At 45.5% G+C, this 14,380-nt stretch overlaps 1 protein-coding gene across 1 annotated transcript in view; it reads right to left on the bottom strand.

Annotated features, from left to right (window-relative positions):
• Window positions 1-14,380, bottom strand: part of erfl3 (Ets2 repressor factor like 3) — a 44,981-nt gene continuing 30,601 nt past the window's right edge. The window contains 5 exon segments of the mRNA XM_029450985.1: window positions 1-2,561; window positions 3,233-3,476; window positions 3,478-3,538; window positions 3,717-4,418; window positions 4,579-4,694. Of these exon segments, the coding sequence (XP_029306845.1) occupies window positions 1,869-2,561; window positions 3,233-3,476; window positions 3,478-3,538; window positions 3,717-4,418; window positions 4,579-4,694 (1,816 nt within the window). The 3' untranslated portion in view covers window positions 1-1,868.

The raw sequence follows: 14,380 nt of genomic DNA, 5'->3' as shown, positions 1-14,380 counted from the left end.
GTGTGTGTGTGTGTGTGTGTGTGTGTTCTAAGATGTTCCCTGCTCTCTCACACTCGTGTAATCAACAGGCCTGGCAGTCTCACACACTCTCAGGATCTGAGGATGGCGCCACTACAGAGCTGGAGGTCTACACACACAGACACAGACACAGACACACACACACACACAGACACAGACACAGACACAGACACACACACACACACACAAAGAGAGAGAGGGAGCATGTTTAAGAGCTAAAGGCAGTGTCGTGCATGTGTGTTCTGCTGGTTTAGTTTAACACTATCTATGATTGTTAGAGGAGCTTTAGCTGGTGAACTAGGATTCTGTGCTGCTGGGCCTCGAGGAGAAACTATGATACACGCCGTGTTAGGTGAGGTCACTGGAACCTCTCGTGGTCCCCTCAGTAGTCCTTTCTCTACGCTGAAGTACTTCTTCATTCTTCTCTTTTCCTCACATCTCCCTGGGTGTTGAAATTATTTCTGTGAGTGGAGTCATGATCTTTCCACAGGTGGTCCGCAAGAGAAAGAGGGGCAGCAGGACAGGAGAGAGACAAAAGGAAGGTTATACAAAAGTCAAAAGCTCTGAGAGAACAGTGTGCCATAGTCTGTGGATGTGCGAGTGTGTGTGGAGCCTTGCGTCGCAGTGAGCATCGTTAAGTGTCCATAAGCAATGCTTCCACCGCGAGTCCCTTCACTGTTGGCTGTTTTATGCTCGTGTGTGTTTTTCTGTGCAGGAATCCAATAAAAACATACAGCAATAGGCTTCCCTGAGTGGAGTGGGCCAGGTTTAAGAGTCGGTCAGACAAAACACCCAACAGCCCCACTATTCAGTCTCAAAGACACACTTTCCTTTTTCTTCCCCCCCCCCCTCTGTGATTTTTTTCAGTATCTGCCAAACTTTACAAGGGTTTCATGAGTTAAGGGTTGATTACTCGTAGATGCTTTGCTCTCTTCCACGTCACTGCAGGGCTGTGGGTTTTAAGATACAGGCACTTATCAAAGTCCCGTCAGTTTATAGGAAAAGAAGCGCAGGGGAGCGTGTGCACTTCCTCATCCACGGTGTGTTGCTGGGCTTCAAAAAGGAAGACTTCACCTACAAACTCACCTTTTCAATATCAGTTCCTCTCCTCGTGTTACTTTGAAGAAAACCTCTCGCAGGCCTCCAGAAAAGTCTTGATGACTTATAAGTGAATGAGGTTTGAGTTTAACAGAAACTATAACATCCGTTTACTAACTCTCACACAACTCCTGAAGTATAATGCAAGTCTCATTCATCCAGTCATATGCTCACTACTTCACATGCATTTGCAAGACTTGGATTATGCTGCATGAGTTTAGTGAGAGTTTGTTAACGCATGTTTCTCTGGGCACATTTACTTTCTTCGTTCACCGCGGAGGCATGCGAGGAAAACAACAGTTTTCTTCAAGAACTCTGGGTTCTGTGAGTAACTGATATATAAAATGGTCAGTTTGTGGGTGTATTCCTTTAAGGGAGTGTGTGTCTCCTGAGGAAAGTTCTGACTGGCTGCTGATCCTATCGATGGGGCGGGAGCTGTGCTACTGGGGCAGGGCTTCTGGAGCTTCACTGGCCAGATGGGAGGTGAACTTGGAGCAAAGCTTCACGAGGGAGCCTCCCTCTGATTTCGGCCCTGTTTAAAGTCCCACCTCCCGAAGGATGTGTCCCAGAAGAGCCCTGATCCAGACAGAGGACTGGTGGGGTCAGGCGGTCTTTGAGGTGTTGGGGTTCTATGTGTGTATGTTGGGTTCACGGGTTGTTTCAGGAATCTAGTTTGTCAGTGTGGGAGAGGGACTACATTTATAAGCTCCTGTGCCTCCTCCAGCTACCGGAGCAGTAGTGTTGGGACAGAGTCAGCAGTCTTTGTTCTCCAGAGACAGCTGTGCAGTGGCACGATGCAGCTCAGCGCTCACCCTCCGCTGTGAGGTCAGCGGCGTGGCTAAAGAGCCCTCATACGCCAACGGGGGAGGACTGTCCCCTTCTCCGCTGCCTGTCCCGTCCTCCTCCGTCTCCATGCGTCCATTACTTTGCCTCTCTCGTTCCCTCTCCTCCTCCGGTCGTACTTTCTTGTCGTCAGACTCCTCCTGTGAGGCCTCCATGCGCTGGTCTTCGCTCCAGCGCCTCTTGAAGCGCAGCTTGAGGGGGATGCATTTCGTGTGGTTGGCTCCTGCCGAGCCCGTCTGAGGTGGGGGCGTGCTGCTGTCCCCCGGTTCGGTGGGTTCACTCTTGAGGGTGGGCAGCGTGCGATGAGCGCTGGAGTGTGTGTGCTGCGAGGTGAAGAAGGGCATCAGGCCAGGCGGAGGTGGAGCAGGGGCTTTGAAGACGTCCTCGTCCAGGTCTTCGTCAGGGTGGGGGTGATGTTGGGGCGCTGCTGTGCCGTTAGCAAGGTGGTGGTGATGGAGGAGGTGGTGGTGGTGGTGGTCAGGGGCTCTGGAGTAGCGAGGGGAGAAGAGTTTAAACTCCTCATCTCTCTCATCTGGGTCTTCGTCACTAATGTCGGTCACCTCCACCTCTTCCTCCGACTCAATATCAGAGATGGGCTCCACCTGCACAGACACACAGAGCGACAGAGACAAAAGATGAACACGGAGAAAGTCACTGACAAAGAGTTATGACATTTAGTTTTAACAAACAGTGAACATCATTGATCGTAAAGATATAAATGATACAAAATGTAGCTTCAATAAAAACGAATATGCTTTAAGACTGTGCCGTGTTACTATTTAATGAATAGTAATCTTTATTATGAAGTGGTCACAGTCACGTCTGAAAGCGGATCAGTTTGAAATACTGCAGCGAGTAATGGAAGCGTCAGCAGCAGCTGCAGTGAGCGGTTAGCTGGAGAGCTGCGGGCGACAGGCTGCACACCTTCAACTTCTCAGCGACTACTTTCACTTTCGCAGTTCGCTGGCTCATGCCGAGTTCACGCACAGTTGCTCCCACTTCTAATTAAAACAACAATAGCCCCAGTCATTCTGGGACTTTACAAATGCTGTTAGTATTAAACCGCATTCACGGTTACCACCATTAAATAATCGCCAAATCAGCCATGACTGAAATCTTAAGGATTGTTTGTAAGGAAGTTTAATATCGTCGATTAAATGAACATGCGTGGGCTTTTTAAGATCTTGTGGTGATCGATGACACAATCAATGCCCCTGTGTTTGAGATTGCTGCGTAGATCATCATGGGGGATACTTGGGTCTGTGTATCTCACCTTTATCTTGGGAAGTCCTGCGCTGTTCAGGGACTGCGTTGAGGAGGAGGCAGAGATGAGGCCTGAGCCGCTGGCTGAGCTCAGGTCACTGCCGAACGACAGCGAGGAGCCCAGGCCAGAGGTAGACGTCATGGATCCAGATCCTGAGGAGAGCGAGCTCTGCCTGGGTTTACTCGAGCTTGGACTCTCTCGGTGCTTCCTACCCAGTGGTGGGGGCTGCAGCTTGAACTTGAAGGGAGACATGTGAGGAGGCTCCTCACTCAGGTGGAGTGGGTGGTGCATGGGGTGAGAGTGGGTGTGAGGGTGGGCAGAATGAGGTGGATGCGGGTGGTGGTGGGCAGAGTGAGCCAGAGGTTGATGGTGGTGCCGTTCTCCTCCCCTCTCTGCTCTCTCTGCTCTCTCTGCTCTCTCTGCTCTCTCTGCTCTCTCTGCTCTCTCTGCTCTCTGCTCTCTCGGCCGCTGCTCTCTCTCCAGACAGACCTGCTCTTGTCTGCGGCGGGCCGCTGGGGATGGGGGATGACGATGTTGGGGTAATGGAGGAAAGCTCTGGGGCTGAGGCCGTAATTGTACACCGACTGGGTGTGGGCCTGCAGGTAGCGCTTCATGTCCTCCGGGTTGAAGGAGAAGTGGGAGCCTAACATGGGTGACAGGGTGGGTGAGGGGGTGTAGGGGAGGTGAGATGTCGGGGTCATGGATAGCGCCGGGGACAGAGGAGGAGCGAGGAGGCCAGCTCCTCCCGGCCCTGGCAGGGGGGACACAGGGAAGGGCGACAGAGAATCTGGGTGGATCCGGTGGCCGGCGTGGCCACGGGAGCCTGGGTGCCCAGCATGGCTACCTGGACCTCCATACATGCGGAACAGGGTTTCATGAGACAGACGGGGATGGATGATACTTCGGTAACCTACTCCTCCACCAACACCAGTTCCTCCTCCACTCACACCCCTCTCTCCCCTCTCCTCCCCGGCTCCCGTGTTGCCCTCCTCGATCTCAGAATTGACCGAAGTGCCGTCACTGCAGTCGCTGACGGAGCCTCGTGCCATTCGTCGGGCCACAGAGCTGAACATGCCACCGGGGCTGCGCAGGTCCTCGTTCGGGGAGAGGACTTCGGAGGGCGTTGAGGGAGGAAAGCGGAAGTGATTCCCTGCACCGGTGGGGACAGGGGGGGCGCTCTGAGGAACATTGCTTCCTGGAGACGTCAAGGGAAGAAGGGGGAGGGGGAAAAGGGAGGAGAATACTGAGAAATAATATACAATGTTCTTCTGTGTAATCCTATGTAATCATGCTGTGCTGCTGTGGGATTAGGAGATATATGTGACCATGCACAGGCAAAGACTGTCGAGGCTTACCAGTGGAGCCCATGTCGATAAAGGGGTAGTTGACCAAAACCAGTTTATTGAAGTTGAACTTATAGGTGAACCTCTTGCCTTTGGTCTTATGGAGGATCCTCTTGTTGTAGTAGTATCTGAAAAAGACAATAAAACCGACACGATGAATATAAATATTCACTAAAGACCCTCACACGTGCCTAACGCATGACAAACATAAAGACACACATCAGAGGTAAACTATCTTACGCAAAGCGTTGTTTGTATAAATACTGGCCTATTAACACTGAAACATTTTATTTAAATGGTGCACCTTTATTTTAAAATATAATTCTGTTCCTGAAGTCATTGATACTATGACAGATTGGCCTGCACACTCAAGCACACACTTTAATAATCATGAGTCTTTCATGTTGCCCCCCCCCCCCCCATCCCTTCTAATGATAGATATTACAGAGTGTTGTATGACATTTGCACAAAGCAGACCCAGTTAAGGGGGGGGGGGGCCTGTGAAGGAGGGGGGAGTGAGGGGGAAAGAGAGAAAACAGATAGATGAGAAGCGATGTGGAGCAGCAGTGATGTTGTGTGGAGGGATAAACAAACACTTAAGAGACCAGAGGTCAATGTATGACGCCAAACGTGGATCGTAAATGGGTTGGAAGGCCACGAGGACATGTGTGAGCAGTTGTGTGCATGTTCGACAGGTGTGAGTGTGTGAGTGTGTGTGAGACTCATGTTACTTTAATTTTGTATGCGTGGCATCTTCAGATGTCTAAATTAAGGTGAGGAATACGGCTGCACGATATGTTTTTGTTTTTAACGCCACGATTAACACATTGTGAAAGACTGCGATATTGCGAACAGCCATTTTTTGGGTGAGTTTATATCAAAATAAATAAATAAAAATCAGTTTCAATGTTCGATTTGTTCAATAAAATAATGTTGGAAATAATTTCCTTTCATGCTTTTAATTCATAAAGCAATTAGTTGTGTTCAGTGAAAGGCATTTTAAAATGTTTATTTATCACAAGTAATATTGTTATAAACGTTATCATGTTGCATATTTTCCTCTTGTGTTGTAGCTCTAGTCTTTCAGCTTCTTTTATGTCCAGATTTTGTCAGACAAGTCTCACAAAACAAAAACCTGTTTCATTCTGCTGGATGGACCTATCTCTTTATGTAACAGCAAAGCTACCAATAATTCACCCCATCTTTATCTGTTTATGTAATGGCCATTCTCTCTCTCCCATGGCTCCTGCCTACAGTACAAGGCTCCGTTTTTATTAACCTTTGTCCAGCTACAGCTCTTTACGTAACAACTCTTCCCCAGATCCACATCCACTTTATGTAACCTCTAGATCCTTTGCTGCCAACCCTCGCACACTGAGGGAGACAGAGCGAAGGAAAGAGGAAGAGATAAAGAGCAAGAAAAGGAACAAAGACGGCGTGTTTGTCCACGAGGGAGATAACGTGCATGCGTACCAAAACTACCACCTATCTTTTCCAACGCTACCGCCGCTTATTGAACACAAGATCTAACCAGACTGCACTTTTGTACATCATGTCTGCATACCTACCTGCTTTTATAGCACTAGGCTTTCCCTTCCTCAAGCATGTGTCTGCTGGCACAAGTTAAGTGAAGTGTGCTGACAAAGAGAGGGGCTTCAGGGTATGTAGGTAATGCAGAGTTAATCAAAGCCCATTGACTATCATTATACTGAATGGTTGTTATCCAGACGTCAGTGTGTGTGTGTGTGATTGTCTGTCTGTTTGGAGGTGGGGAGGTGTCGCCCTTCACCCCCTCTTATTATGCTTATTACACAGACTGGTTGGGCTGTTTTTGCTCTGGGAACAGACTGCTGCTCTTTTTCACTTGTTCTCTTCCACCCTCCTCCTCCTCTTCTCCCTTTATCCTACTGATAACCCTCTCTCCCTCTTTCTCTCATCAATCCACCTCCTGTCTTTATCCCAACTCTCTCCCTGCGCTCTCCACTCGTCCCCTGAGGCGATGGGAGAGGGTGAGGGAGAGGGAGAGAGAGAGAGAGACAGAGAGAGACAGGACAGGCCTGCACTGTTGAAAACATTGTTTACGCCAGGCACAAAGCAGCATGTAATTTCTGCTCTAGGGGAGACACTCACAAGGGCCCGGGAAGGTGGGGAGAGAAGCAGTTGGGAGCGAGGAGACGGACAGAGACGGACAGGAAGTCATGCAGAATTGAAACCACAACAGGACTGTGATCGAATTAGCCGATGACAGAAAAGTCAACAAGCTGTGCTCGGGCCCACATATGGGTTTCATAGAAATACAGATCGCAAGCGTAGAAAACAAACTAAATCTAAAAATAATTAATTTTGTGCATCATTGCAACATTTCAAGTCTTACTCATTTTTATGAACTTCCAAAAACATAAATTAGTTGCAAGTCTAATATGTAAACCTGAATAAAAAACAGTCCGATGTTTCTAGTCTCGCTCAATGCTAACAAGTAGCATGCTAGTTAGCAAACGCTGCGTAATAAGCAACGTTATCCTTAAATGTACTTTGTTGATGGTTCCATCTACATTTCTTTACTTATTCTATTTTATATGTATATATTTGACTTATTCTCATCATTTTATTTATGTTTTATGTCTGAAGTATACTGTATGGCTCATTGTTGGAGGAGCCTGGTACGATGTAGCTGTTGTGCATATGACAATAATGTCTTTGAATCCATCTGTAATCTTGGAGGCAGGGGGCAAACAAAAGAGGGACCCCAGAGACTAAGATAAGGATCTTCTCCCCCGTACACTTTTATCCAGTAAACTTCCCCCATGCATCACTCTGTTGGCACTGCAGCGCCTCCAGGTGAACTTCTCCCTCGTTAGCAGAAAGTTAAAACATTTTTTACTTTTGACCTCTGAACCAGAGACAACAGCTTCCAAAAAGTTGAAACAAAAAATGAACTTAAAACCTGGACCCGAGTGTATAATTGGCATAAATATGGACGCATCCCAAAGGCCAATAATATCCCTGTGCTGACACATCTGTCTGACACTGGCTCATGGCAGTCAGAGAGCAGGGAATGTAGCTGCACACACACACACACACACACAAAGAACGCTGAGATGCATAGTTGGAAGCAGACAACTTTTCGTAATCCTAGCCGTGGCAACTGAAGCTGTGTTTAGAGCACATGGTCGCCCGTTCTTTGGCCATGCCCCCTCCTCCTGCGCCGTCATACAGGCAGACAGTCTTTGAAGAGTATTTGAACTCACTTCAAAAGAGAAGAAAGAGATTCTTTGAGTGCCTGTGTTTAGCTGCCCACCGCACTCGACACACACACACACACACACACACACACACACACACACACACACACACACACTAACTGCAGTCTCATTCAGGCCTGTTCAAACACATGAGGTGTGTGTGTGTGTGTGTGTCCCAGAACGTATCAGCCAGGAGATACAGCTTTATCCCGCTCCCTGTTTAACCAAAATAGTAGATTGAACAATCAATATAATATGGATTTAGGCAAAGCGTTCAGGGGAACAGAGGTAAGGCTTTCTATCAGCTCAGTCGTTACTGTGTGTGATTCTAGGCCAGGGATTAAGGCTGCGATTACACAGACCTGCTGTGGTTCAAAACATTCTGATCAAAGTAGAGAAACACAGAGAGCGCAGGAACTCAACTGTAATGAATGAAAATAGACATTTCAAAACGCCACTTTAACGAGGTTTGAAGCCATTTAAACGCCACAGTATGGTTATTCATCATCGAGTTCGTCTGTGATGTTTTTTATTTCTTACTTTGAATTATATAAACAGCTTTCCCAAAACCTTTCCATTTGCTCCTTTAACAAACAAGCCACACTTCTGGAACAGCAGCCTTTAACCCACAAATAGCAATATATTCAGACTATCACTATCAAGATCTAAAAGGTTTCATATTGCAGACATATGTTGGTCAGTTACTCAGAAGTACTGCGGTTACATACGTACAAGTTGTTCACTAACAATGTTTTCATTACATTCTGGACTAAGTGGGTCAAACATGTAACACCTTCAGGGCAGATTGTGCGGAGGAAATGTTGTTTCATTATTTTTATACAAAGTTCTTGAATTAAATCTGTGGACGCAGAGGAGTAAAAAAAAAAAAAGCTTCTCTCCTGAGGTACGTTTCAAAATGTGTCCCAAAATAAAGAATTTAAAAAAGACTAAATGTGTCCTTTCGTAGTCAAATCTGTATCAAGTATTACTGAAGACATTATTATAATATGATATCTCACCAATCAATATCAGTATCACTCTACACACACACACACACACACACTTATGTCAACACTAAAAATGAAGTGTGTGCGTGTGTGGACAGGCTGTGCCTAGCCCATTGTTGGTCTGTAAATAGGCGCTGACTGTGACAGGAAGTTGGGATTACAATACTCCCCATGAGCCCCGTGTTTATTTTCTGCCTCTTTCGTCAGCACTGGCCGCCTATTACACACACATCCCAGCCACATCCACACGCACGCACACACCAGCTGCTCACACTCAGGTGTGTGTGTGTGTGTGTACGAGTTCCACACGTGCGAGTGCTTTGTGTGTAAACTGGGTTTGACGAATGTTTACCGTCTCAAAAAGGAAATGTGTTAGTGCAGGGATGAGGGTATATATGTGTGCGTTTGCCTGTGAAGAGGGGAGGGGGGTCAGGTCAGTGTCCCATTACGACGGTCACATGCTCTGTGGGTGCGAATATGTACTCGAGCACACTCTGGTGTGTGTGTGTGTATTACGCCCTCATTGAAAATAAAGGCCTCATTCAGTCGGGAACAATGACGTACACACAACTCTCATGTACGCTGAACACATACATGCTGCAGATAGAGACAAAGGAAAGACAATGCACGCACGTATACGTTGAACACAAAGTCATACAGCGGTACTGTCCCTGGGTGCTCCCTCTGCACTTTCTCTCTGGCCCTGGGTGTTTCCACACAATGCGCTGATGTAGAGAGGCCATCTGACCTATAAACAGGCCCAGCCAGAAAGGTGAGTAACTCTATGTGCATATGCAGCAGTATTTCCTGCAGGATGTTTTGTAGCTGTGGTCACTGGGGTTACTTCTAATTGCACCTCAGAGTCAGTCTGAGTGCAGCAGTTTGAGAGGCTTCTGTATTTCAGGGCTTTCCTTGAAGACTGCAACAGTGGCCTTGCACCATCATAACAGCCGTTGGGTTAGGTTGGTTCGTCAAAACTCTGCAATAATCTATTATTACCCGTCATTTAAATGTTTTTATGATAATTAGGCCTGTTTAATAGCATTTCATTTTAACGTATACATTTTTCTACAGTTAATATACAGAACAAGCTTATCGATTATTCTTTCATAATGGCACAAAGAGTACAGATGACCAGAGACACTGGGTTACACCGTGCAGTCACTCTTGATGAATGATTTTTGACAGCATAGGTCTCTAAAAACACTGCGGCCACGCTACTCGGTGCATGTTCTTAGCGTACAACAAATGGTCAAATGTTCTGACTTTACAGCATCACTATAACCAGCATCCTTGTGGAACCTTCAGTGTATTTAAGTGTTTTTCTGTGGTGGCCCATCACAGTTGAATGTTGGACGTGAAGCAAACACTACACACATGTGTGCAAGCAAACATGCATTGGCAAGAGTCTGTGTACAATGGTGCATTTGTGTATGTGAATGTGCACACGGGCTGTGATGTTAATCTTTGCCAGCTGTGCATGGCAGTCCCCCTGACCTCTGACCACTGTGTTGGAGCCAACACGGGCTACTGACTGGAGGACAGGGGGGGCTTGCAGGTCTCTAGGAGCTGGGACCTCTTAGCATGATTACACTCATTAAGTCAGCACGCCGCAATGACTGATTGGCAACAGGCTTCATTTCCCCGCCTCTCCTTTGTGGATCGGTCTCGTTCTGGTGCGGGGGAATTTAGAAGGAGGGGTAAGAGTTTGGCCTTTTTTAAAAGTGGACAGGTTTATTTTCTTATCCCGAACATGCAGTTTATGGTTAAAGATTATGTCCTTCCTTTTATTTATTACTTGCACCAAACATGTCACAGCCCTGATAGGACGGTTAAGACTCCAGGAAGTTCTGGCAGGCTTTCGTCATGTTATAAGAGTAGAGCGGCGAGTGTGTGGTAGAGCGTGAAAGTGTTCATTTTTCAACATTTAAATATGCTTTGGCAATATGTACAGGGTTTCAAATGGCTTTATTGGAACGGCTTACGCAAGTTCTGGCAAATAGGGACCACGGAGCAGAGGAGAATTAACACTAAAGTTGTCAAGTGGTAGTACATGTACGTTTCAGTTTCTCTCTGAATAAACACTAAGCATCTCATCCAGACCCAAGTAAAGTCCCCGTGCGTTCCTCTCCATGGGTTTGGAGAGAGGACGGGACGGCCCGTGAACAAACAAACCAATCAGTTACAAGTACAGAGAGACGCAGACACGTAGGTGATAACCACAGGACCAAGACCTCTCATGTATAGTTCTGTAGTGCAATGTGAAACCAAATCTAACGGGATCACATGTACACAAAGGAACACGAACCTTGGTTTGGACTTTCAGGTGTGAGAACGCACTAAAACTCTTAAATCATACTGGAATCACTCCTTTAGTTAGGAAACATATTTTACTGCATCACAGACGCATTGTTTTTAATGGAAAACAATCAAACAATCTTAAATAAGTTAAAAGAAATTGCAACAATGTGCGAGTATGCTTCTTCTTACATGATAATGAATTCCTTTTTGTTTGGTTTTTAAAATCATGATGATTTTTTTACTTTTCTGCCATCCCTCACTCATGTGAGGATATATTTACGATTGTCTCAATAATGGAAACTCACCAGCATCAACTTTTTTCCACAATCCTATAACGTCCCATCCCCAGTCCACATGCACACTCTTGCACATAAACACACACACACACACACAAACAGTGGGAGTGTAATCCTCTCAACATGAGTGGGAATTTCACAGCGGCCGTGGGAGCGGGAGAACAAGATGACGCATGGACTGAGGCCGTGTCCCCTCAACGGAAGGCCCCCCCCCCACACACACACACACACACACAGCTGATTAAGGGAATTTCCACCATGTGCATGGCAGACAGGAAAGAATAAGATCACTGAGGTAAAAATAATAATTACAAAGGCAAAGTGATAAAAAGAACACTTCAAAACAGGCGTGCCTTTTAAATGATGTGAGCATGTGTGTGTATGCTAATTGCCACATGCCAACTGTGGTCTCCATTATTAGCAGACTCCAGGTTTTCTCCATATGGAGGGGCACAAGGTGGCCTGCTCTCCAACTCTTTGCTCGATATGGGGACTGTAACCATGCACACGTGTGCCTCCTTTATAACTTCATTAATCTTCAGTGCCATTAATCCTCTTGGCACATTACTATTGATGTGCATCTTGCCAGGTTTCATTTCCAGTGTCTCTTGCGGTGAAGGACTGACGAAAGCTCTGGTGTCAAATCAGGTGACTTCACGGACGTACGTGTGTGTGTGTGTGTGTGTGTCGACTGTCCTTCCCACTCTAAACCTGAAGTGACTCTGCTCAATTTACAAGCACAGAGGGAGGTGACCTGGCCATAGGCGGGTGGATGAGGACACAACAGTGCCAGAGGGGAAACTCCTGTGTAGGAAACTTTCTGATAATCAGCCACTAAGGCCGGTCCATCAGAGGGCACTAAGACCCGCTATATATACGCACTTACTGCAGCCTAAGCTCCAAATCTCTTACAGCTCTAGAGAGGATGGACTTGCTATAAATACACAGCTTGACCATAAGTATCCTCATCCATATTGTTTTTCTCTAATTCAGGAATCCTAAATCCAGACTCTGAATGTGTACACACACACACACACACACACATCACAAGTCATGTTAATTCCCTCCGTCCTCACAGGATCCCATCTGTAGCAGACATTATCCTTCACATGATCCCCCCCCCCCCCCCCTCACCATAAATTAAGCAATTTAATGCATTTCACTTTCATCTATGTTTGTTTTCTTTAAAGTTCTTAGTCTAATCTTAGCTGTGTTTGGCTGTAAACAACATGCCGGGGTCACACAACACCGTGAATGAGATGCTCTTCTTACTACAACTGGCATCCGCTGAGAAGAGTCCCCCAGAGATATGTGATGAGAGGTCAACGTGTTGTAATATATATATATATATATATATATATATATATATATATATATATATATATATATATATATATATATATATATATATATATATATATATATATATATATATATATATATATATATATATATATATATATATATATATATATATATATATATATATATATATATATATATATATATATATATATATATATATATATATATATATATATATATATATATATATATATATATATATAAAATTCTTTAAATAAACAATATTGTTACCTAATGTCTCATTGTGAGAGCCAAAACCACAAACACAATCAGAAGCATCTGTTGTGCAGCTCAGCTTTTATCCATTTTATAAGACTTTTTTCACCTCAACTATTTTGTTGGTCTTGAAGCAATTTGCTTTGTCGACATGTCTGTCCAATTTAATATAGCTCACACTACGCAGAGCACATTTAAAAGTCAGAAAAGCAGATCTAACCAGAGAAAAACCCAAAGCGATCATCAGATACAACATTTAAAATACGCCCCATGTTATGTTATTCTTCACAACGAGGGAGTGACTGAGGTCCAAATCAGATGACAAAGTCAATCCATGATGCAGAATCCCATCAACGTACCAGACTAATGGGGTGAAAATGTCATATTTCTAAGTGATATTAATACTTGAACTTGAAGTGAGGCTCATGACCAAAACTCTGTCAAATCACAGTTGTGACACGCTAATGGGTTTAGCTGAGCAGGCGTCCGTCGATGTAACCTGAAGGTGCAAAGGTGTGACCGGCCAAATGGGCCAGTGTTGTAACTCTACTTACATAATAGTAGCTAAACTTGTCCAGGCCAATAGCGTGTGAAGGCATGTGGCCTGGGTCACTCTTAGGATATTTACACGTTATATAGACTTGGTTAAGTGCCATTAGTGCCTCGTCAGGCAGGACTAAAGCAACGTCTGGGTGAGACAGAGCCAGAGAGTTAAAGCTTCTGGGGTCTGAGGGTCTGAATGAAATGCTTCCAGCAGGTCATTGATTTAACTGGAATCAAATGCCAGGGTCACAGATGGTATTCTCAATGTGGATGTTGCGTTACAATAAACGGAGCCTCAGGGGAGTCTGTGTGTGATTAAGAGTCATAACTTCATGCACCAGCGCTAGCTTATCTACAACCTCTCTGATCACTCAACACATGCTCACAGCCCTCGCACATGGAAACCACATTGCTGCTGGGAAGGAGCTTGTAGTGTACTTGGCCTCACGATAAAGTATTTTAAAGAGTTGCACTTCGGGAGTTCATGACCACAAGTGGGGGATGGAACATAATATCGACGGATAAATCGCCTTCAGGCTCAGCTGCCTCTTCACCGAAACAGTCTAATAAGAACACTGCCGCATCCATCCAGACACATCTCATCCGACATGGCACTGCGGAGCCTTTTCACTACTTCGGTGACCTCCGCTGAAGAGACCTGGAGTTGGGGCGCAGACTGAAGGCTGGATCACGTCTGTTGGGGACTTTTGTCGTTCTCTCCTCTCATTTCCTTTCATCTCTTTACTGTTCACAATCTAATAAAAGGCATTGTATGCCTTTTATTAGATTAGATTGCAAATTATTAGAAGATAGTTATGCAAGACTTGCAAGTCTTCAGTGTCGG

This window comes from Cottoperca gobio, chromosome 16 (genome assembly GCF_900634415.1).
Source record: "Cottoperca gobio chromosome 16, fCotGob3.1, whole genome shotgun sequence".
NCBI classification, from domain to species: domain Eukaryota; kingdom Metazoa; phylum Chordata; class Actinopteri; order Perciformes; family Bovichtidae; genus Cottoperca; species Cottoperca gobio.
This window is presented reverse-complemented; position numbering and strand designations above follow the sequence as displayed.